This window comes from Dama dama, chromosome 25 (assembly GCF_033118175.1).
Source record: "Dama dama isolate Ldn47 chromosome 25, ASM3311817v1, whole genome shotgun sequence".
Lineage (NCBI taxonomy): Eukaryota > Metazoa > Chordata > Mammalia > Artiodactyla > Cervidae > Dama > Dama dama.
Genome location: NC_083705.1, coordinates 11491897 through 11518951, shown reverse-complemented (window position 1 = coordinate 11518951; position 27055 = coordinate 11491897). Strand labels below are relative to the sequence as shown.

General features: G+C 34.1%; 1 protein-coding gene across 2 annotated transcripts in view; it reads right to left on the bottom strand.

Annotated features, from left to right (window-relative positions):
* RANBP17 (RAN binding protein 17) overlaps positions 1-27055 on the bottom strand; it is a 346604-nt gene that overhangs the window by 228495 nt on the left and 91054 nt on the right. For both annotated transcript variants that reach the window (XM_061129445.1, XM_061129446.1), the window contains exon 14: positions 23740-23875. In XM_061129445.1, coding sequence (XP_060985428.1) covers positions 23740-23875 — 136 coding nt within the window. The remainder of the gene's footprint in view (positions 1-23739; positions 23876-27055) is intronic.

The following is a 27055-nucleotide window of genomic DNA, read 5'->3' as shown; positions in this document are numbered from 1 at the left end:
TCTAAGATATCTTAGATATGTATATCTAAGCCAGGAGACTGACAGGAGAACTTAGTAGGGCCAAATAAATTAAATAATGTTATATTGCAACATACTAATTATACAACTGTAAAGGTACATTGTGGGAAATTGTGAAGCATCTATATGTAACAGCTGTCAAAACACCTTTCTATTAATAAATGTGGTAACAGTAAAGAAAAGTGGTACTTATTATTGTAAATACAAGTCCAGGCAGATTTCAATAGTAAACATAAATATTCAAATTTAAAATAAACTTTGCAATGATAAGCGTCCAAAGACCTTCTGAGTTAAAAAGCTTGATTATATAGACATTTCAGTTTTACTATGAATAGACTATATATATATTTTATTTCATATGAATAAAAGACTTCAATTAAAAAAAAATAACTACTGTTGGCAAAGATGTGTAGAAAAGGAAACCCTTGTGCCCTGGTGCTAGGATTGTAAAATGGCTAAGTCAGTCTACAGCCATACCACCCTGAATGCACCCAATCTCGTATAAAATGGTAGAGTCACTGTGGAAAACAGAATGGCAGTTCCTCAAAAGATTAAAAATAGAATTACTATCTGATCCAGCCACTGCACTTCTGAGTATACACTCAAAAGAACTGAAAGAAAGGTCTAGAAGAGGTATTTGTATACCCATGTGCATAGCAGCAATCTTCAAAATAGCTAAAATGTGGAACCAATCCAAGTGTCCATTGATAGATGAATATATAATGAAAATATGATACATAATAATACTCAAAATGGAATATTATTCAGCCTTAAAAAGGAAGGAAATTCTGACACATGCTGTAACACTGATGAACACTGAGGACACTAAGTAAAAATAGAGGATGAGACGGTTGGATGGCATCACCGAATCAAAGGACACAAATTTGAGCAAACTCCAGGAGTTAGTGAAGGACAGAAAAGCCTGGCATGCTGCAGTCCATGGGGTCACGAAGAATCGGACACAACTTAGCAACTGAAGAACAACAAGTAAAAATAAGCCAGTTACCAAAAAAAAAACAATGCTGTATGACTCCACTTATTTGAATAATTAGAACAGCTAAAATCACATGGACAGAAAGTAGGAAAGCTGCTGCCAGGTGTAGGGGTAGAGGATAATGAAAAGTTATTGTTTAATGGGTACAGAATTTCAGTTCTGCAAGCTGAGAAAATATCTGGAGATAGACTGTGGTGATGTTTGCACAATAATATGAATGTATTTAATATCACTGTACACTTAAAATGGTTAAAAGAGTAATTTTATGTTATGTGTATTTACCACAAAAAAAAAAAACTTGGGAAAAAGATGATGTCAGTAAAAAAAATATTTTCACGTTACTACAATTATATTAAAATTCACCTATCTAAAGTCACATATTTCAATCATCTTTAACAATTCCCATATTTTCCTAAACACACAAGAAACCAATCAAGCTGAACATATAGTATTCATTTTTATGTTTACAAAAGATGGTATCAATTCTGAATCATTTAAATATTAGTTTACAAATATTGCTTATAGCTTAATAGCATTGTGTATATTCAGCTTCAGAGATATTGGCTCTAGACAGTAATTATATACTCAGCCTAATGTTTCAGTTAATGGATGTGCATTTCAGTGATAATTGCAATGCCTGAACGTAATGTGCCTTTACTAGCACTATAAAATAAAGCCAGCTTATTCAACTGAAAAAAATAGGCTATTTATTTTTGTAATTGCTTACTTTTTTATTGAAAAATATTATAAAATGGTAAAAAGTAAACTTACGACAAATACTAGCATTTTACTTACAATTATAGAAGTGTATTTAAAAACTTAATTACAGTGAACAATGACACAAGCTAAAGTCATGAAAATGCATTGCTATGCTACTTATGAGAACTTGAGTAAGTCATTTACTCTCACAGGGCCTCACTATTAAAATAGGGTTGAAAAAATTTAACTGCTTCAAGGTGATGCTTCAGATAATTATCAAGAAACTGTTCAGTTCTAAACTTTACAGTGCTGTTACAGTATATAAATATAATATATAAAATAAAAATCTGAAAGTGAAGTATTTTAAAACATTATATTCTATCCAGGTTCATAAACATTTCTATACTTGAAAAAATACAAATAATAAATTGGAAAAAAAACCCTGGAATGTCCAATCCTAAATAAAAAATATTTTATACAAATTAAAAACCACAGCCCAAAGACCTGTGCCCATCTGACACTATTTTTTTCATTGAAACTGTAATAGACGATTTAATTTCTCATCAGCAAAAGCATCTGGATAGACATCCAAGACACAAGTAAAAGCACAATAAAACAGACCAGTCAGCAGGTCCATTTTTAATTAGCAGTGGTTAAAATGCCTCAAGGACCTCAACAAGACTATTAAACTGTTGAAGGAGAAGGGCTTAACACTAAATTAATAATGCTATCAAAAGCCTGTACTACTTTTAGCACTGATACTATTTTTAGGTGAATACACACTTTTTACATTATATGAACACACATACAACATTTAAATACCATGACAATGTAAAGACTAATCGTAATCATTTTGGTAATTTTACAAAGATATGCCTAACATAAAAAGGCAAAAAGCTCATGGTTTATACATGGGCTCCACCGCAAAATGGCCTGAGAGTTCCTAATTGTTTGAAACGGCAATTTCTCCAACTTGACAACTATGTTCAAAATTCTGTATTCAAAAATAAGTGCACACAGCAATAAAATTCTCCAAAGTAAATGAGGAACTAGGAAATTATAAACAGACTTCACTTAGCCAAACAGACAAATCAGCAATCTAAATCAAAGTAGGACTTTATTAGAGGTCCAGTGGTAAAGAACATGCCTGCCAGTGCAGGAGACAATCCCTGCAGGGTTTGACCCCTGGCCAGAGAGGACTCCACATGCCACAGGGTGTCTAAGCCCCACGCCACAACTACTGGTCCCGAGCACCACAACTACTGAGACCGTGAGCCTTAGAGCCTGTGCTCCCCAACAAGAAGCCACCCCGTGAGAAGCCTTTGCACCACAACCAGGGAGTAGCCCCCACTCACCATGACTAAAGAAAGACCGCACGCAGCAATGAAGACCCAGCACAGCCAAACATAAATGAATAAAATGAATAAATTTTAAAAAAATTTAAAAAATCACGCATGGTAGAGACATGTCTGTGAGAAGTAATCAAGCAAGCTGGAAATACTTGTGTGTGAAGAGTCTTTCCTCACTCTTTGATATTATACCCAGTATATGGACTAGGAGGTAGAACTTTTGGATGAGAGTTGTTTAAAGTGTAGTTCAGGATCACCAACATCAAGATTAGCAGGAGTACTTATTAAAATAGAGATTTCTGGATTCTGCCCCAAGTCTGCTGTATCAGAATTTATAAAAGGCAGAGGAATCAGCATTTAACAAACTCCTGCAACAGGGTTATTATGTACACCACAATCTGAGGAATCACCTTTCCAGAAACATCATGTTGAGGATTTGGAGTCATCATAAAGCTTTCTGGACTCAAATGAAAAATTTTTTTCTTATGCTTAGCAGTTCACTTTTCAATTTTTTTTCTTTTTTTACAAACCACAGCATTCCAAATAGGAATGCAGAGAAATCTTAACTCTGTTTAGTAAAGCTAGCAAAAGATAAATTCTCCCTTTCCAATCAGAAAAGTAGTAATAAAGACAAAGCAATTTGAGATACATCTTTTAGTTCCACAATCAGACAGTATGTCTAGGTGGGAATTAGACTCCTAAACATGATGCATTTATAGAGAAAGTAATCTGAAGTTAGACCAACCTAGGTCAGAATTCTGTTTCACCACTTTCTATTTGTGAAAACCTTTGACATGTTATAATTATGACATCAAAAGCCTCTAGAAATTTTTCTTCATATTCACTTAGTACAGTATTGAAAGCTGTTTAGCAGAGCATCAATGAAATAAATTTCTGATTTCAAATGACCAAAATAACCAATGTCATGAAAATCACTGTTTCTTTTTCTGAAGTCAAGTTCAGGTATTAATACAATCACTCCATCAATTCACATTTCCATAAACAATTTTTCCATTTATCTTTCTTTCATTGTCATCACATCTGCCAGTGATATTCTTGTCATTCATTGCCTTGCTTTATAGGAGCAAATAGCTTCAACTAACATTTAAATTCAGTAAGAATGAGAAAAAGGGTACTTCAGAAAGCATCCTATCTTTCCGACTTTTAGAGTTCCAGCCATTTGAGATAAAAAGATTATCCTTTTTTAAAAATGTACTTATGTATATTAATTGGAGGCTAATTACTTTACAATCTTGTGGTGGTTTTGGCCATACACTGACGTGAATCAGCCATGGGTGTACATGTGTCCCCCCATCCCAAACCCCTCTCCCACCTCTCTCCCCATCCCATCCCTCTGGGTTGTCCCAGTGCACCGCGTTTGAGTGCCCTGTTTCATTCATCGAACTTGGACTGGTCATCTATTTCACATATGGTAATACATGAAAGATTATCCTTTATCCGTAAGTTTTTAAAAAGTACTTGAGGGGCTTTGGAAGGTAACTGAAAATATAAGATAGACCCAGAGATAAGCAATGTTCATTAACATTCTAATATATCTTTTTCTATACTTATGGATAAATTTTTAAAATATTTATAATTTGTTATCTTTTAAAGAACTCTCAACATTTTATCAAAAGCATCATACCATGTCAATAAAATTTTTCAGAAAAGAAAAAAAGTATGGAATGATATGCAGCAGTTATGCCTAGAAAGAGGGAATACAACAGTCTACAAAAACTTTTTACTTTCAGCCTAAATAATTTCATTGTCTGCCCAATAATTCCATCAAATGCCATATCATAACTTATATAATCAATCTTCGACTCTTTTAAACATTACTTAGATGAATACAAAATTCTCCCAGCATTTCAAATTGTTTCCTCAAATTATTTATTACATAAAATACTGGGTCAACAGATGTGAACTTTTTTTTTTTTTTAGATGTGAACATTTTTAAAGACCTTGATATTATAACTATATTTTATTTGGTTTGGTTTCTCGGAAGAAAACATGAAGGAAAAGTGGTTAAAAAAAAGCTGGAGAATAAGATATCAGTATTATTATGAAAGTCAAAATTCACAAACATATCTTCAGTTTAATACCTCAAGAATCTATTCTAACTGACAACTTGTAACAAAAATGCTAAATGCAAAAATGTTTAGGTAACTTGGTCATAAACTTCAAGGTCTTAAAGAAAAGATACGCATATAACAGATTTCAGAAACATTTAACCTATAACACACAAAATCCCCACAGAAGGTCATAAAAATCTTTATGACAGTATACAGCTTAAATATATTTATTTCTCCCAAATAATGCCACTTCCTGAAATAGGCTAATTTAACTATGATTATTTACCAGAAAGCAGACATTTTAATAGATAACAGAACTAATTCTTGTTTCATTAAGAATTCTTACTGTCTTTATAGGACTTAACCAGGTATCAGCTATAAAGGCTGTGCTATTACTGTAAATATCATCCATGTTTTTCCAAAGTTTTAGATGTTTTCTGACATAAGAAGACCTAGATTTAACTTTAAATTACAGGCACTCCATCTCTTTGAGCTGAATCCAACAGAGTTGTGGTTAAAAAGCAAAAACTAAATTTAATGAATCACCAGTTTATTACAGATAACTTAATATAGCTTACTGATAACCAATTAGGATTTGAATGACTCTACAGCTACCTTAAGAAACAGATTTCTGTAACTCTTCAGTGTAATGACTACTACAGAGTATTTAAAGGGAAAGAACAAACAAATCAGCAACATTCTTCTCAAACAGACATAATTTTAAGATGTAAGGGGACATGAAATGAGGTTTATGTGCCTTTCTTGTCATAGAATCTGGTCTATTTTTAATCATCTTTCTGCCAATATAGAAAGATAACACTTAGAATCTGAAGATTCTTACAAATCTGTAAATTTTCATGTCTGGAAATTCTAAATCTATTAATACATTACTTAGCAATGATAACCTACCTCATACCTATAAATCAAAATGCCCAAGAGTATGAGAATCTATATTTTAACAACTATCCTGAATTCCCTTAAAATCAGAGACATATGAGAAGCAGTATAATAGAATTATGTCCCATTCCTCTTGCCTTGCCACCCTATATAATAGAATAATCTCCAATTTTCTACTCAAAATATGTTCCTTTCTACATCAAAATCTGGTTAGAAAAACAAGTGAACATGACTAGAAAGAGCTTTGGATTCCAAACTCAATCTATAGTTGCGTGACTTTAGCTAAGTCACCAATTCCTATGCAACGGGGTTGAGGAGACACTTCTTTATAAATGATCTAGAAAGCATCTCCCAGATTGTATTTTGTAAAACCTAACTAAGTATTCTCCATAGAAAAGGTTTCTATGGTTTAGTAATTCTGATAAATGTTGAGGATTATTTAAGACAAGGCCTTCATAAAACTTGTAATATGCTAATATGCATTATAAATTTCCAAGAGAGAAATATATAGTACATGGGTTTTTCCAAATTTCTAAATTTATATGGCAAAAATCCTTTGAAGTGCTATTAACTTGTTAAGTTCTATTACCAACAGCCTTGTGATCTGTTTTCTAAGAAAACATCTTAGAAAGTACTCCTTTAAATTTTATCTGTAGTCTCTTTCAGACTCTTAACATTTTGTAACTCTAAAAAAACTGTGTACTGTTTAAATTGAAGTAGAAAATAAGAGAGTCATACTGTTGTTATAGTTGTCATCATCACCATCATCACAGCAGTTACTATTTACTGGGTACTACGTATTAGGAGATCAGGGTTCAATTCCTGGGTCAGGAAGATCCCCTGGAGAAGGAAATGGCAACCCACTCCAGTATTCTTGCTTGGAGAATCCCATTGACAGAGGAGCCTAGTGGGCTACAGTCCATGGGGTTGCAAGAGTCAGACACGACTTAGCGACTAAGCCACCACCACCATGTATTAGGCACCATGCACTTTCATTGAATCTCAAAACTTTCCTAAGAGGTAAGTACTATTATCATTTTCTAGATAAAGAAAGAATGACTTTATGTATTCAACAAAAATCACAAGAATATTATGAGACAGGACTGGGAATTAAGTCCAAACTATGTGATTCTAGAAACAGAAAACAGTGTGATTTCTGACCTAATCTTGCTACAGTATCTGAAGAACATTTCTTAAAATTAATGAGCCCATAGGTCACCAACAATATAATACATAAAAAAATGCCAAGAAGATGGAAGAGTCAGTCATAACACTTGAGAGAACTATGTTCAAGCCATTAATTCATATTGTAGTTTTCTCCTTTTAAGTATATTAAGAGAAATTTTATTTAAAAATAATTTTATCTTTAAAAATATATCCTTTAAGAAAAATGTTCATTTTAGCATTAATTACAATATTAAAAGAAATGTTGAAAATAGGAATAAGATTAGGACTACTCATAGTTTATTACATATGTACCTTGAATAACAAAGCATACATTTTAGTTCTTAGGAGAGGAGAAAGTAGGTCCTATTAACTTACACACTCCCCTAGATTATTTTAACACAGTGTGTAATAGATAATGGACTAGCGGTCATTTTCGCCTTACCCTTCTTTACAGCTTGGGTTAAAATAAAAGTAAGAAAAGAGTACATATTTAGGATGAAAGGGGCTGGGATGGGGATGAGTTACAATCAAGGTCCTTATGATGATAAAAAAATTATCATCTATCTTCAAACAAAGAAGTTTGAGTGGTTCTCAAACTTCAGTGAACATCAGAATCACCCGAAGAGCCTTTTAGAACAAAGATTGCTTGAGTCCACCCTCAGAGCATCACATTCAGTAGGGCAGGCAGAGAAAGGCCCCCAAATTTGCGTTTCCAACAGGTTTTCAGGTAGACTACTGCCCTTGATTTGGGGTCTCAGTTTGAGACCACTGCTTAATTCCCTATTTTTAACCCCTAAAATCCTTTCCTCTCCTGATGAACATAAAAATCTTACCTCCTTTCTTCCATTCTGACATTCTTTCTCACTCTCTTAAACCCTGCATGAAAACAAAGCCATCCATTTTCCTTCTCATCACAATCACACTTGAAATTTTTTATTTTTTTGGCTAGTTTGAAAGCAGGTAAGCAGGTGAAAAGGAGCCTGCTGGACTCCAGTCCATGGGGTTGCAAACAGACACCACTGAGCACGTGAGAGGCAGTACTGTCATTTCTCATGTAACATGGCGACACAGACAATGCTTCACAGTTTACCACTTCCTTTCACATACAGTAATTTAGGGACCATTCATAATTCTAAAATACAGGCTGACAGCTCTTGGGTTTAAGGCAGTACTAGGATCCGTATCTGGATCAACTGTAAAATGCTCCTCTTGCTCTTCTCTTCTGATGATCCATTCTTTTATTCCTATTTCAATTATTTCTCTGATTTTTTTTTAAAAAAGAGACAACATAATTGATATTGGCATAACATACTGATATAATTCATTACCCAAAAGACCATGAATATTATTTTTCATTTTACTTATAATGAAAACAAAACTGGAGAAGTTTAATGTCACAGACCTAGTTAACGGTCAGTATACTGAATGACTATGACCCAAAAAGAGGAAAAGCAAAGGAGGAGGAGGAAACACAAATCCAACACAAGTATCAAAAGCAAGAAGATAGAAAATAGAGATTTCTGGACAAATTATAGATTTGATTTAGGCCAGAAGTTACACTTTTGTCTCCTTCTATAGAGAGGGTTTCAGAATCAGACCGTTCAGTTTTAGTTCCCAGTTCTGCCCAGCATTAGGAAAAAAACCATGAACTTAGATTGTTTGCCAATATTGTAATGACTGTAACAATTTGCCCCAAAGCCAAACTATTTCCAAATTCTCCACACACACAAAATAAATCTGTGATAAGGTCAGTCAAATTCCCAAAAAAGATCAGAAATTAGATATTCTAAAGGCTTGATTACATTGAATTCTTTCAAGGAGAATTTTCCCATTATATAAATTTATAGAGATAATTCTTTAAAAACTTAGCCCTATCTTTTTATATATAACAATAGACATTTTTTCTTTCAAGTATCTGCACTGTATTAAATTCTATCCAAATTCTTCTCATGTATCTTACTTCATCCTCGTGATTAGGTGAGGAAACTGATAGGTAGAAAAGTTAATGTGTTTTTCAAGGGTAGTATGAGGGGCACAGATCAGGCTCAAGGTCTATTTGACTAAAAGTCTAAGCTGCTTCCCACTACAACACTGCATCTTTATTCTCAATAGAAAAATCCGTTCTCAACTGGATTGTTTGATAGCTACCTTATTTTGGGTAAGAAAACAAATCATAAGTCAAGTTTCTAGATACATTTAGTTCTATTTCTCTAACACTGAATACCAGAAATAAATAAGGTGACTGACTACCTTATAATTTCTAATTGAGTTGCTTTTTAAAAATTCAAAATAAATAATCATCTTTATCTTATTACAACATGTGACAAAGGACGTATATAGCTCTCATTATGATGCTTTCTTAAACTCTAACTGCTAAACTTAAATGAGAGGCATTTGGTACAATGTGAAAAATATTCAGTTCAATTAAAAGTAATTGATGCATAGTGAAATAATTCTTCCCAAAGCTGCTGTAAAATCTTCAAAAAAATAAAGCTACTTAATAATTTTCATCTCCTACAGGCTAGAGAGAAGCATTATTGCATATTAAAAATTGGAGTGTAGTTTTCCCAGCGGTAAAAGAAAGTTATTAAAACAACCTATTTATTGTTGATATAACTATCCATTTGTGCCACACAAAAAGTAACAAATTTCAGTACATTAAAAGAAAAGCTAATTAAGGTATAATTAGTATTTTCTGTATTTTGATAATTAGGGGTTAGTTGGCTATTCCTTTTCAAATTTCTATTTGATGCACCCTGACAATGCCTTTAATGAGCAAGAAACGCTATTGAATCCCTCATGGCAGAGGAGTTTAGTGACCACTACTACATTACTTTCATTTATCACTGCCTCTTTACCTATAAATTAATCTAGCCCTGTAGCTATGTTGATCTACTTTATATCAATTTCTTCATCCATATCAGCTGAATATGTATGGCATTAACCTCATTTGCTAGTTGAGAAAAGCAGAATTAAAATGAGATCTAATTTCTTGTGCACAGCACAATTTCAAAACTGCCTGCTAATTTCCACCACCTGTCAGTGTGAAGAGCCTTTACTTTCTTGTAATTAAATAAAACAGTATATTTTTTTAGCAGCTCTGAAAAATGCTAATCTTTCAAAAGTGTTCAGTGATCATTAATCATGAGGACAGTAAAGGAGCCTTATTCAGAATGCTCATTTATCCTTTGTTTAAGCTAAAAAAATTTTTTTTGGCCTTTCCATAGAAAGAAAAAATAAATGTACCAGATGAAATATAAACATTAACTCTTATAATCCATGCTACTGACACTTCTATTTATCTGCTTTACTGCCACATGTAGTAAGAGGCTTAACATCACATAACTTGGAGGCAGCTAATTTGACAGAATTAAGCAGGAATGTAAGCACACATATTCTCTAAAATTAGTAGGAATCTAGTAAATGCACACTCCATCCATCTATATATAGTAGAAACTAAATTTATATGACTTAGAATATAAAGAGAATAATTTTTGACAACACATTTAAATAAATTCATCCAATAAATTGCCTATAATGCTCTGCATTAAAGTGTTGCCTAAAACTATCATTTGAAAAAAGACAGTGTCAGTTAGACATAGACAAGCATATTTAAGCATGTTCAACTGAACATTACGAGATTTCCCAAATATATATAATACAATCAGTAGGAAAAATCTGAAACTATTAAAAAAAAAAAACCACTTCCTGTTATTTAAATATTAATAGACAGCCATTTTTATTATATTTCTTCTGCCTTCTAATATTTATTTTTTATTGTTTTACATCATTTTAATCACACTATATATGTATAAATTAATAAACAGCCTGCTTTTCTGGCTTATCATTCATGTATGTTTTTTAATAAGCCTTCTTTGTAAATTTTCCATCCTGTTAATCATATAAGAATATGAATTAGCAGAAAACAATATATTTGAAGAAGAAAAATATAAACCACACGTGAATATATTATTAAAAGGTTTGACCACTTAATATTAGGCTCATTCTCAGGCTAAACATATCTGTTCTTCAAATACTAACATATCTTCAAAATACTTTCTCAGATTTATGCTACCAAAAAAGCATAACATGTCAGTAAATGATTAATTAATATAAAGAACTTTAAAAATTATTTAAAAAATGATCAAAAATAATTCACAGCATTCCTCATTCAAATTTGTAGAAAACATCTGACAATATAGAATCACCATCTTAAAGCCTAAGACTCTTTTGGAAATATTTTTAACCATATTTATTCACAAACTTGTAGCTAAGATGACTTTTTTTATCATTCCAATTATTAAGTCATTATGATAGATAAAAGGTGCTAAGCATTCCTTGAAGCTAAAAGAAACAAAGATGTGGGGTGGATGATTTACAAATATTACACAGCTTCAGGATTCATGCATCAGGAGTAGGATGGACGCCCTCTCATTCGGACTCCCTTTAAGCAAGCTACTTGAAGCAGTTATCAACAGAAGAAGATACCTTCTGGAGTGAAGAGGAGATTCCCACTGATAACTACTTTGACTAAATAATAAAGAAGATAACCAATTTTAGCAATATTATCACAGGTGAATACATTTCTAATATAAATGCAGTAGACTGGCATGCCTCACCTTTTGATTTGTAGGAAAAGATCATCTTGTGTATGATTTCCGCAAGACCCAACGCCTACTTAAAAAACTACAGACTGATGTGGGGAGGAGAGAAATTTTTGAGTTGTAAAATTTAAAAACTAAAACATTTTTAAACTGAGTGTTCTTTAGTGCTGAAAACTCTTCAAAGATACATCTTAATCACATCCACATACTTCATTTGTTACTTTTATCACAACAATTTCTTAGAATCACTAGAAGAATTTCAAACATCAAAAGATGAGAGGATAAATGTACCTGAGGCAGAAAAATCAACACCAAAAGAAAGTATTACCTTCTGCCTTACTTGTAAAAAATTAATGAGGAGAACAAGCCAAAATAATCCAATTCATAATCCAAATGCACATAGAATCTCACTTCATGCATTTTGTCCACAAATATTAAATTCTATAAATGCTTCAGAATTTATAACCATTTAAAATAAATGGAAAAAATAAAGGTTTAAGATACTCTGTGTGTAACCACATACTTTTAATAAGTTTTTACAAATAATCATTATATTTGTATTACAGGATGTTGTATAATATACAGCACAAGGAAGACAATAAGGATTTGGATATGGAATGTATGTATAAAGAATTACATGATTACGTATGTCAAATAATGGTATATTTGATCAGGTATGATAAATAATACATGGCATGCTACGTCGCTTCAGTCACGTCTGACTCTTTGCAACCCCATGGACTGTAGCCCGCCAGGCGCCTCTGTCCATGGGATGCTCCAAGCAAGAATACTGGAGTGGGTTGCCATTTCCTCCTCCAGGGGATCTTCCTGACCCAGCGATTGAACCCGCGTCTCTTAAATCTCCTGCACTGGCAGGTGGGTTCTTTACCATTAGCACCACCTTGGAAGCCTTAAAATAACACATAGGAGTCAGTTTAAAAATAATAAACCAAGCCCATTATTTTTCCAATTTAAATCCTATACTTCTCCAAATTACATCATAATTTCAATTATTAACAGCTGCTAAGATTTTAACTTCAGATTTTTGTGCTGCAAACTTCCCTGTCTAGTACTTAATGCTCTTGAATCAACACTTAAATGTACTTAGGGAGTAGAGTGCCAAGTATAACTTGGCAAACCCATTTATAAAGCAAAAACATTAAAAAAAAATAATTAAGCCTTAGGGTACTTTGCTCAAGTTTCTGTTAAGCAGAGACACAGGATGTGTTTTTCAATAGTTAATAAATATCATCATGTAAGTTGAATTAAGTAGGAATGGATGTAGAGAAACCATATATTTTTTAAAGTGTCCATCTGAATTCTGATATATATGTATTAGACATATATGACAATTCAAAGAACAAATCCGTGAACAATAAAACAACCCAGCAGTATAAGCATTAACTACAACTCTAAGTACTAACCATTATCCAAGAAGGAAAATGTAGCTAGCTCTAATAACACTCTATAACAAGGACAAAGTATGATATATTTATACAGGAAATGTGAAAGTAGCTCAAAATGAAAAGCTCAAAAACTTTTTAAAAAGTCTTTTAAAACACTTAACAGAAAAAAAAAAAATCCCTTAAGTCAGTGATCATTATGCGCTAACATTCAAACTTCAAAAGACAATCTTAACTTTTGAAGGTACTTTCTCTCCCCTATAACCTGCATGATGATACACCTGTTACACTAGAGAATACTTTTTAATGTTAAATGCCTACTGTCTAAATGTTTTAAAGCTGCTTCTTATTTTTCACCAAAGTAAAAATCCTATATACAAAACAGTTTTCTGTGATTTCTTAAATACCTTTCCTTAAAACTGTGTTGTTAAATATAAACACAAACACTGTTTTACAAAAAACTGAAAAATATATCCAAGTTACCTGGAAAAGCAGCAAGTACATTATTTTAACACTGGACTGCGCTTACAGCAGTCAACTTAAGTTACTATTACGATATGTTTTTCTGTTTCATTATTCAAGTGCTTTCCTACTCAATTTACCCTTAGCTGTTAGTAACATTCTACACAGAAGGATCTAACAATTGTAGAGAGAGAATGCCATCTGCTGCTTCATGTGGTACTCAACAAGAAAAAAGCTTGATAACAGGTACAGCAATTACAAAAAATAATTTCAAAATCCAAAAAGAAAGATAATACCCAAAAGTTTAAATGTTCTTATTTCTATTTTAGATAACTTGAAAATACATCAATAGGCACTTACTGTCTTAGTGCAAATTCCAAGTTATTCCATAGAATTACAAGGATACAATGTGCTTATATATCACAATGATTATAAAAAAGGCTTTTACTCAGGTATGGAGAGTGAGAGGATCAAAAGAAGAGGATCACCTGCCTGGCCTTAATGAAGTTATTTCCCATTTATGAATAACTACAATATCTTGTCTGTGAACATATGACTTACAAATAAAGTGGCCATATAACTTATCCAAACAGGGACACTTTGGGGAATGAAAGGTGGATCAGTTGACTATCAGTTTTGCCAGTGCAACAAGTGTGAGCCTTTCTCAGATGGCGACAGTGGTCAAGAGTCCGCTTGCCAATGCAGTGAGACATAGGAGAGGGGTTCAATCCCTGAGTCGGGAAGATTCCCTGGAGAAGGGCATGGCAACCCACTCCAGTATTCTTGCCTGAACAATTCCACGGACAGAGGAGCCTGGCAGGCCACACTCCATAGGGTCGCAAACAGTCAAACACAACTAAAGCAATTTAGCATGCACACAAGTGTGAACTGGGACAATCCCAAGGACAATCCTGAATGTATGGTCACCTATTTACAAATTACTATGCTGCCCTCATTCCCTTTAGCTTCATAACAATGCCCTGAGAACCTTCCTGAAAAGCAATTTGAATTTTTTTAGTAAACAGCTAATTCAGGAGGATGAAGGCAAAAAAGGGAGATGGAAGCAGAAATAACAAGAAATTGATTTCCAGACCATATAATGCCTCAGTCTAAGTAACTATCTCAAACAGCCTGATTTTTCACTTACTTCACTTTGTTATACTACTAGAAATTTTTTAGCACTAATAAATATCTTCTTTAGAAATGGCAAATCCTTTCAAGGATAATTCACCCATACATTAATTGAGATTCTTCCCTCTTGACACCTAGCAGATGCCAAATATCTGGGGGAAAAGCAAATTTGTGAGGTGTGAGCTTGCTTGTTGCTGTGTGCATGTCTGTTGCTGCATGTAGTGTGGTGATGGAGAAAAGAGAGGTACAGATCATTTTAGAGAAGAAAATCCCTCTGGTGGTGACTGACTGTATAGGACGTCAAAGCTGGGAGTAAAGAAAGGGAGAGAAAAACTCTTAAGACTAACTTGCCAATTTGAAAATTTAAATCCAAAGAGGGAAAGGGAACTTGCTCCCTCCTCAATTTCTGGTGTCCTAGTTTAGGAGGCCAGAATTCAGGAACTATCTATTAAAAAGAGAGCTGATCAGTGTCATTGGTTAAATAATAATTCTTTGTAAATCTATTTTTAAAGGAAAATACATTCCAAGATTAAATGACCACATTTTAACTAACACCCTGAATTCAACTTTTAGTGCAATTTTGTAACCAACAAAAGTAAAACTGATGTTTATGGGTAGGGGTGGCTTGAATAAATTGTTGTTCAGTCACTAAGTCATGTCTGACTCTCTGCAACCCCATGAACTGCAGCATGCCAGGCTTCCCTGTCCTTCACTACCTCATGGAGTTTGCTCAAACTCCTATCTATTGAGTCAGTGATGCCATAGAACCGTCTCACCCTGTCGGCCCCTTCTCTTCCTGCCCTCAGTCTTTCCCAGCATCAGGGTCTTTTCCAATGAGTCGGCTCTTTGCATCAGGTGGCCAAAGTATTGGAGCTTCAGCCTCACCATCAGTCCTTTCCGATGAATAGTCAGGGTTTATTTCCTTTAGGATTGACTGCTTTGCTCTCCTTGCTGTCTACAGGGCTCTCAAGAGTCTTCTCCAGCACCACAGTTTAAAAGCATCAATTCTTCGGCACTTAGCCTTCTTTACGGTCCAACTCTCAATCCATACATGATTACTGGAAAAACAATAGCTTTGACCATATGGACCGTTGTCGGCAAAGTGATGTCTTTGCTTTTTAAAACACTGTCTAGGTTTGTCATGGCTTTTCTTCCAAGGAGAAGCCACGGATACAGTCAGTGTCCGCAGTGATTCTGGAGCCCAAGAAAATAAAATCTGTCACTCTTCCACTTTTTCCCCCCTTTACTTGCCATGAAGTGATGGGACCAGATGCCATGATTGTAGTTTTCTGAATGTTGAGTTTTAAGCCAGTTTTTTCATTCTCTTTCACCCTTATCAAGAGGCTTTCTAGTTTCACTATCTGCCATTGAAGTGGTATCATCTGCACATCTGAGGTTGTTGATATTTCTCCTGGCAATCTTGATTCCAGCTTGTGCTTCATCCAGCCCAGCATTTCACATAACGTACTGTGCATATAAGTTATATAAGCAGGGTGACAGTATACAGCTTTGTCATACTTCCTTCCCAGTTTGGAACCAGTCCACTGTTCCACATTCAGTTTTAACTGATGATTCTTGATCGCATACAGATCTCTTTTAAGAGATTCCCATCTCTTTTAAGAATTTACCACAGTTTGTTGTGATCCACACAGTCAAAGGCTTTAACGTAGTCAATGAAGCAGAAATGGGTGTTTTTTTAAATTGCCTTGCTTCTTCTATGAACCAATGGGATTTTGGCAATCTGATCTCTGGTTCCTCTGCCTATTCTAAACCCAGTTTGTACATGTGGAAGTTCTTGGTTCATGTACTGCTGAAACCTAGCTTGAGAGCATAACCTTACTAGCATGCAAAATGAGTACAAATGTACGGTAGTTTGAACATTCTTTGGCACTGTTCTTCTTTGGGGTTGGAATGAAAACTGACCTTTTCCAGCCCTGTGGCCACTGCTGAGTTTTCCAAATTTGCTGACATATTGAGTACAGCTCTTCAACAGCATCACCTTTCAGGACTTTAAATAAATAGCTCAATGGAATTCCATCACCTCAAATAGCTTTGTTTGCAGTAATGCCTCCTAAGGTCCTCTTGACTTCACACTCTAGAATGTCTGCTCTAGTTGAGTGACCACACCAGTCACTGAGGCCTCTTTTCTATAGTTCTGTGTATTCTTGCCACATCTTCTTAATTTTTTCTGTTTCCGTTAGGTCTTTACCATTTCTGTCCCTTACTGTGCCCATCCTTGCATGAAACGTTCCCTTGATATCTCTAGTTTTGTTGAAGAGATCCTTTGTCTTTCCCATTTTATTGTTTTCCTCTGCTTCTCTGCATTGTTCATTTAAAAAGGCCTTATATCTCCTTGCTATTCTCTGGAACTCTGCATTCAGTTATTAATATTCATTGGATAATTAAAATATACAAGTGGAAAATATTCAGCAGCACATATACATCATGCCTAGAGGAGAATGTAGTATCAAAAGAAAAAGTTGCAAAGGTAAGTGAAGTTTGACCATAGAAGAAATTTATTTTGTAAATAATGGAAAATCGTTCATTTTAAGCAGAGAAATGGAACATGAAGAAATGTATTTCATAATGAATGGTAAAATTTAAAGACTGACAAAAGCAAGTATTATGACAATATAGAGCAACACATACCTACTCTGCTGGGGGAGGAAGAATAAACTGTTATGACACTTATGAGGACGACTTTGACATTATCTTGTAAAGCTAAGATAATGAACATTCCACAACCTAGCAATTCCATTCCCAGTATTTTTACCTTCGAGAAACTTACACATACGCGTGAGGAAACAGGTATTAAGAGTACATACTGCAGTTTTTTGGTAAACATTAAAATTGGAAACACCCAACATATAATAACAGAAAAAATGAATATATAATGGCACAGTAATATATTACAGTACTATATTTAATTATTACAGTAATATATTACAGTACTACATTTAATTAATTAAAATAATTAAAACTGTATATATCATCATAGATAAATCTCAAAAACAATGGTGATCAAAAAAGGCAAGTTACTACCTAACAATTTTCTATAAAGTTACTAATACTATGTTTTATTAACAATATATAGAAATACGGGAAAGAACGAAATCATGCATGAAAGTAACACTAAGTTTAGGTTAGTGGTTATTTCTGAGCAAGAAGTGAGAAGAACAGAATCAGACCAATATGTTTTTAACATTTAATTTTGAATTATATAGATCTGAAGCAAATGTGACAAAGCATTCATATTCAACAAAACCAGAAGATTCATTACACTATTCTCTCTGTCTTTCTACTAGAGAAAAGATTACTCTGGCGGCAGTATAGAAAATGGGTTGGAAGGAGGCAAAAAGGAAACACAGAGTAAAACCAAAAGACTTCTGAAATCTAGTGAAAAATGACAAGCAGTAATAACAAGGATAAAAAAGAAGGGGCTTGAGAAAGGAGTGGACTGAGAGATATTTAGAAAACAAAATCAATTAGATTAGGAGACAGAACAAACATAGGAAGTAAGAGCAAAGTAGAAATTTAGAGTTCAAGGTCATTTTTCCCTCAAAATAGAAAAGTAGGTAGAGAGCATTTCAGAAGACAGTTGTTTAGTCGCTAAGTTGAGGCTGACTCTTATGCAACCCCATGGACTGTAGCCCAACAGGCTCCTCTGTCCATGAGATTCTCCAGGAAAGAATACTGGAGTGGGTTGTCATTTCCTTCTTCAAGGGATCTACTTGACTCAGGGACTGAACCTGTGTCCCCTGCTTGGCAGGCAGATTCTTTAGCACTGAATTACCAAGGACACCCCACAGTTTAAATAAGTGCAGTTTATTCCAATTATAAACCAGTAAAGCTGTTAAGAGAGAAAATGGTTCTACGTAAAAACCTAGATCTCCCATTTCTTTGGGAAAATCAATCAACTGTATATTAACACAACCATCTCCCACTTTTCATGTCTTGCTAAGGTCAACCCTGCCACAGTAGCAGCAAACACTGGAGAACAATTAAGACCATCCCACCTAAACCCTGGCGGGGTCACAAGACTCATCCAAGACTACAGAGACTCTCTTCTGCCCCGGGCTTCCTGAGTGTACAGCGATGGTCACAAGGTCAACAGCCAGGGAGGTACAGGAATCCAGGAAACTTTCAGATTATTTGTTTTGACACTGACCTTGGTCACAGGAGTAAAGACCAAGGTCACAGGTCTTCCTGTATGCCTTTATCCCATAGAGCTACAGTCACATGAAATCTGTGTATGCCCTACAGAACAGATACATAAACTCTAGCTTGCCACAACCTCCAACACTCTCTATGACTCAATGTTTCTGTACACAGTATTGCTACATTCTGTTTTTTAAAAATCTATGTACTTTATTAATTTAAAAAACTATCTTTTTCTCTAAATAAGATATAGTCAAACATACTTTAGGATTTCTAAGTAAAACGATATTTATCAGAGTTAGCTTTACCAAGTGTTAAGACTTAAAATGTGAGAAAGCAAAAAACAGAGTTTATATCTTTAACTCTTAATGCATTTGAACATCAGAAAAGATAACATGTCATGCATTACAACAAGAAATAAACAAATTATGCTTTCCACTTAGTCCCTGTGGTGGTGGTGGTTTAGTGGCCAAGTTGTGTCCGACTCTTGTGATCCCCTGGACTGTAGCCTGCCAGGTTCCTCTGTCCATGGGATTCTCCAGGCAAAAATACTGGAGTGGGTTGCCATTTCCTTCTCCAGGGGATCTTCCCGACCCAGGAAACAAATCCAGGTCTCCTGCATCACAGGCAGATTCATTACCAACTGAGCTACAAGGGAAGCCCACAGTCCTGTAGGGCTTATCCACCTACCAGATTAAACTTCACATGGGCTGTGACTTCTGGATAGGTCTTAGGAGATAGCTGTCAACAGTGTTGGAGAATGTGAGGCATGCCCTGGGAAAAAGAGACTTAACTCAAGCTGTTCTTAGAAGCATTGGAAGTTGTCATACCAGTTACCCTTTCATCAGGGTTAGCTCATAGGAGACCCTGACATATAGGTCATAAGATCAGTCCCACAAGGCTAAACAATTTTTCTTTTAAGTGGAATTAACCACTATTGTCAACTAGGCCAAATTAGGCTGAGACTTTTTCTCCGCCATCCTGCTATTTTCTCTGAGACATATAAAGTTCAGGGCTTCCACAAAAAGGTTCCTGTTTTCATGCTGGCAAAGTCCATTTCTTTTTATTAAAAATTTTCACTGGAGTCTAGATGCTTTACAATGCTGTGTTGGTTTCTGCTGCTCAGCAAAGTGAACCAGCTATACATACATATATATATATGTATCTCCTCTCTCTTTTGGATTTCCTTCCCATTTAGGTCACCACAGGGCACTGAGTAGCGTTCCCTGTGCAGTAGAAGGTTCTCATTCATTAGCTATCTATCCGGTCTCTTTTTAAAAAATTTTAACAACATTCTATTTAGCCCAATATATTCCAGATAGCTTTTTAACATAGTCAATATAAAGATTATAAGATGTTGTATACTCTATTTCTCTTTATTTTTTTTAAACTTGTCTTGGAAGTCCAGTGTGCATTTTTTGCTTATAACATACCTTATTTCAAGTGCTCAGCAGTCTATGTGACTAGTGCCTTGTTGTTGTTTAACTGCTATCTTTTGTGACCCCGTGGACTATAGCCTGTCAGGCTCCTCTATCCATGGGACATCCCAGGCAAGAATACTGCAGTGGGTAGCCATTTCCTTCTCCATTAAGACAGCAAGTTTCTTCTTAGAACCTGTTGAGTCTGAAGGACCCATTCAATACCCCAGTCAAAGATTTAGCAAGAGGCAACTCAGCAAAGTGGTAAGCAGCAAAGGCTCTATCAGATGTCCTGGGTTCAAATCTAGATTCAACTAGTTAATTATATTAATTAGCCATTTGAAGCCTCAGTTTGCACATTTGTAAAAAGGGATGGAGATGTTAATAAAAATAACTATTTCCATGGAGTTTTCCTGAGATGAAATTAGATGCATGTTAAGTGCCCAGCAAAGTCTCTGGCACAGAGTAATTGGTCAATTAATGTCTACAGACACTATTTATGATTTCTCTTTCTCACTTAAAGGACATACTTCTATACATTACTTCAGACATTTCAATGATTCCCACCTTGGTTCCTGGAGCATTTACTTCTATAAATTATATTATCTTGTATATAAAGGCTTTTATAAAATTTTCAAGATGCTTAGTAATGGTATAACTTACTTAAAACTGTCAAACAATTTCACCAAAGTAGGCATCATTTTCCAACTCAAAAACATATCCTTTATTACCTGGAAGTAATATACATGATATCTAGACCCAATTCCTATAAAATTCCACTACATACATATATTTAGCCATGATCAGAAAGCATACAAGCAATATGCGAAGCATGTGGAGGTGAAAATAATAAAGAAGGCAGAACAGTCCTAAACCAAACTGTAGTTTATATGTGTTTTGCTGATAAATAGTTACAATGCAGTATAATAATGTTAAAAGAGGGGAAAGAGAAAAGGAACTGCCCTAGAATTTAGGTTAAGAAAAGCATCCTAAAGGATGGGGTATCTGATATGAAAGATAAGCAGGAGTTAGTGGAGTAAGGCAGGGAAATGGAAGCTGAATTTTGAAAAACAGTGTCTTAGGCAGAAGAAACATTTTTTCTCAAAGGTCCAGAATGTAAAGAGAATGTAGACAGTTAAAGGAGGTGGAAAATGTTTTGTATACATGAAGTATGCAGTACAAGTATGGAGTACTGAGGCATGAAACTGATGACATACATAGAGACTGGAAAGAACTTTAAGTCATACTCTATATGATCCAGTTAAATGATATAACGCTTAAGAGAGCTTAGTACAGTTCCTGGTACAAAATAAATACACACTAAACATGGAATTTGATAATACTCTCACCAAAATTTTTTTTTCATTTGGTCCTCCATAGTTGGTTGACAGAAAAACAGTATGCAGAGCAAAATATGAACAATAATGCCAACTTTGCAGGCTTGTTATAAGACCTAGAGAGAATGTGAAGAATTCCTAGAGTGCCAGACCAGACATTAAGGTTCTCTCAAAACAGTCCACTAAGGCAGATCAGCAGAAAAGCCAAAAAGAAAAGGAAAGTGGAAAGCTTTGGCTTCACTTTAGGGTTATTTAGTATGAATGCCTCAGAAATAACATCATCTAATTCTCCTTTAAAACAGAATAAGATGCGCCAACACGTCAGAGTAAAATGAACACTAAAGACACCCCTGCCTGATGGCGTGTTTCTGATGTACTTTGTTCCTAACACGTGAGCAATTTCAGAAAAGAAATACTCATCTTTTATGACTCATTCTTCCACAATTACCTTGTATTAAAAGTTATACACATAACAAGAATCTTTGGGAAAAAAAATTTCTCAAATCTCACTGCCTTAAAAAATTTCATTTTACATATTTATTTCCAAATACTTTAAACACAATAATTTGAAGGCTTTTCCACTCTACACTGTTTTGACTTAAAACCCAGACCAAATGGGTATTAGATAAGTAATATTTCCAGCATATTCACTTCTGCAAAAGCAAAATACAAACTCTCTGGGTACATTTAAAACCTGACAATTTATCATAATTCCATATGTATAAATTTCATACTACATAATTTTTGTCTGATTCTCCTTGGTCTTATTGTCAACCTAAAACAGTTATATCTAGCTACTCTTTTTTTCTCCCTAGTAGTCTCATTCAGTATTAGTTTAATTTTAAGAAAATTTTATTAATATTAATCCTGAACGAAAAAAATCCTGAAACAGCAATAAAATATCACAGTACATTGGACAAAGAAAGTATCAAGCTACATCACTTTTTTGAAAAGCAAAGAAAACCTGAAATAAACTAAAGGATGATCTTAACAAAATCAAATGACTTTTCAAACTACTATACAACTACTGGGATTGGGGGCAGGAGGAGAAGGGGGTGACAGAGGATGAGATGGCTGGATGGCATCACCGACTCGATGGGCATGAGTCTGAGTAAACTCCAGGAGTTGGTGATGGACAGGGAGGCCTGGCGTGCTGCGATTCATGGGGTCACAAAGAGTCGGACACAACTGAGCAACTGAACTGACTGATACAACTACTGTTAAGAGAAAACCATAAATGAACTGAAGGTTAAGCTAAATTTTCTAAAGACAAAAAAGCTCAGTCCAATATAAAAAGCTTCTTCTAGAACTTAATCTTTCAACATTATTAATACAAACTACAAATACAAAGAAGTAAGAATATTCTTAGGACTTACTACAGAGAAGGATTTGTGGAAGGTAAAAAACACTTAATGGATCTTACTCAAGTGTCACAGTACTACTAAATATCTGGTTAGGTTCATATAAACACCTTCAATAATACCTTAATGTCTTCAGATCAAGTTACCCAAACATCATGCTAAAACTTTCAACTAGCAGAGTAAAAGTGTTCCCTTCACTAAGGTAGGTTAACTGTGGCCTCTCAAAGGCTTGTCTTCTTACTCTTCTTGTCCTCATCATTTATCATGTAAAAATGCTGAGGAATGAGTGGAAAATATGCTAGAAATCACATAAATAAATATCAAAATAAATACCTCTCAGAACTACTAAAAGAGTAAATCTTAAGTTTTAAACCTTGAAATACAATACAATAAGGCAAAATTCAGTACGGTGTTTTAACCTTAACTATTTAATGACTAACTACATAAAAAATATTCACTAACTACCAATCAATCTTCAAAGACAACAGTAAATCTAAGCATAAGATAAGCAATTTCACATTGCCTTCAATAACAATTAATCAATTGACTTCAATTGATCAATTAATTTTTTATGTGGAAACTGCTCAAATATATCATTCAGCTTAAAGGTGTTACATGTGAACATCTTTTCTTCAATAATACTAGTTTTAATCTCTAGTAAAAACCTACCTTTGAGGTTCTTTGAAGTTGATCACCAACATATGTTTTACGAAACTGATCCAAGAACCACAGAATTGCAAGTTCTATTTTCTCATTAGAACACTGAGGCAATCCGGTATCCATTAAAGATATAAGCTGAAAAACTCTTTTCATGAAGAAAAAAAAAGGACTTCAGTAAAAAATTCTTAGAGAAATAATATTAAAACATTTACCAACAATTTTATATAATATAAAAAGTGAAAGAATACAAATGCTTATAAACAAAATATTTCAAAAATCATCTGAAATCCTACACTAAGAGATACTACAATCTGGTCAAATTCCTTCTATCCTTTTTTCCTAACACATACATATACATGTCTAGAAACCTACATGGACATACAATCATTAATTTACTAAATTTTATATATAAATACATGTGATATACATATAAACATATAACATCTATATGCTAAACACCTACCATTATATATCATATAAACATACATATTAACTTAAATATGTATAAAAACATATATATTTATAAAACATTTTAGTAAAGGAGAGTGATATTGAATGTGTAATTGTGTATTTTTTCATTACAACATATTTTCATCAAATCATATATTTTGAGCTCACATGGTTCAAAGTACAAAAAAAAAAATAATTAAGAGGTACACCCATCAAGCTATATCACTTTCTTAACGAGTAATAAAAATTTTACCCGAAATAAATTACAAGATGATCTTAACAAAATTAAACATTTTAAATATAAGTATGCAATTATTATATCAAAAATCATAAATGAACTAAAGGCTAAGTTAAATTTCCTAAAGAAAAACTTACTAGAATAAAAAGCTTACCCTAGGATTTCCCCCACCCTTCCCCCCACAAAAAAAAAATCCTCCTATATCTATTTTCCTTAAAATTTTTCAAAGAACGGCTGCCAAGTGCCTGGTACTAACAAAATCAGCATACCATAATAAAATTTTTAAGAGACAGAAATAGAAGTTCCAGAGGAAATAGTATCTACTTTTTTTTCTCATTGTACAAAGGCAACTGGGTCCAGCCCTAACCCATCCACTTCCATCCATGTATGCACACAAGAACATACACATACACACTGTCAACAGCCTGTGTCGTTTCAGAGACTTTTTAAATGTATGTACAGGCAAATATGACTAATTATTCTCCTCCCAACTCTTTACACATATGAAGCATACTATACTGTTATATTGTTAAACCTAGCTTTCTTCATTTACTAATATACCTTATAGATTTTTTCATGTCAGATATAAAGAACTTCCTTATTCTCTTTTTACAGCTGCTTAACATTCCATTATATGAACATGTGTGCTCAGTCACTAAGTCATGTCTGACTCTTTAGTGACCCCACGGACTGTAGCCCGCCAGGCTCCTCTGTCCATGGGATTTTCCAGGCAAGAATACTGGAGTGGGCTGCCATTAACCATATTATTTTCAACATTCCTCTGCTGATGGACACTAAAGTTGCTTATAATATTTTGCTGTTACAAAAATGCTGCAATTCACAATCTTTCACACATCATTCCACACATTTGCAGTTATAATATAAACCTTACAGTAAAAGTCAAATTATTGGCTTAAAGAGTATGAATTTATAATTCTGACAGCTATTCCAAAGAAGTTGCCTTCCAAAAGTCTGTTCTGTACATCTGTGTCTCTTTTTCTAGAGAACAGCATTGAAACAAGTATACTATCAAGGGTGAAACAGATCACCAGCCCAGGTTGGATGCATGAGACAGGTGCTCAGGGCTGGTGCACTGGAAGACCCAGAGGGATGGGATGGAGAGGGAGGCAGGAGGGGGGATCGGGATGGGGAACCCATGTAAATCCATGGTTGATTCATGTCAATGTATGGTAAAAACCACTACAAAATTGTAAAGTAATTAGCCTCCAACTAATAAAAATAAATGGAAAAAAAAAAAGAAGTTGCCTTCCAATGAAACTGAAATAACTTATACTCCTGGTCACCAGTAAAGGACAGTGTCTATACACATAGATAATTCAGAGTGATACTAAACTTTAGAATTTACTGGAATCTGAAAAAATGGTATCTCTAATATTTATCATTTTTTAATCTCATAACAACTAATGTTCTGCATACCAGGAGACCTCCTTGTGTCCATCATCTGTGGTCCTCCTTCAATCCCTTTTATTCCTTAGGGTTTCACTAAGGTGTCTTTTATTAATAATTCATTATAATTTTTAATTACTAAAAGATTACATGCAGAAAACTTCCAAAACTGTGGCCATCAATCATCTTGTTTCCTTTTAGTTAATAAACGAAAAACCTACTGACAACTCTTATGGATTTTGCAATAAGAACAACATCTTACCCAAATCTGAGGTGTTTTTATATTTCATCTTTTTATATATACTGCTATGATACACTGAAACTTAATCTTGAACATCTCTTGTGAGATATGGCTCAACATTTTTTGCAGATGACTGCCCAGCTGCTTCAACACCCATTTGTTTCTCGTATAGTCTATTTTTGCCCACCATTTTGAATTACCCCTTATCATATACATTAGGTCCATTTGTGAATCTGTATTACTTTCTGGATATTTTATTTTATTCCACTGATCGGTCTCACTAAATGTCTTGCCCAATTATTTTTTTTTTATTATTAATTTTCTAAAACGCCACATAAAATTAAGGCTATGTCAAGTTTTCATAATCTCATTTTGAATATAAACTTATATTTCTCCGAAATACAACTACTGTCCTTTTTCCTACCAGCAAAGAGTTCTAGAAAGAAAATATCTTATTTACAGAAAATGAACTTCTTTATAAATCTTGGTATTTACTGCCAAAGTGTTAAGAAATAATATTTTGGCAACCATTTTTATAGTTAAATAGCTAAATTAAGCTACTTATTTAAAAGTAACTTCACTCACTAAATATCTTTAATGCTATTAAAATTTATGAAGGAAAGCTTAAGAAAGATCAGATTTAAGAATCATATTGTCAACCAGGTTTGTTTTTCTAAAGAAGTATTTATTCTTTGATTTTGAAAGGAGAAACAAAGCTAGCTTTTAAAGTCTACATATCGGTCAATGCATAGACTGCTGAAGTAGTTTTAGTTAAATAAATACAGACACCAAGCCTCATCTCTGGATTCCGGTGATTTTAAGTAACTAAATGCACATCCTGCTTTTAAATTCTTATAAGTAGGACTTCCCTTTTCCTACTCTAGTTCTTTGTTGATTCTGTGCAACTGCTTGTTTACTTTTATCTCCTTTAAATAGCATACACTCCAAAAATCTGAGGAAGACAGGAAACCAAAAGACAAGTTTGCTGG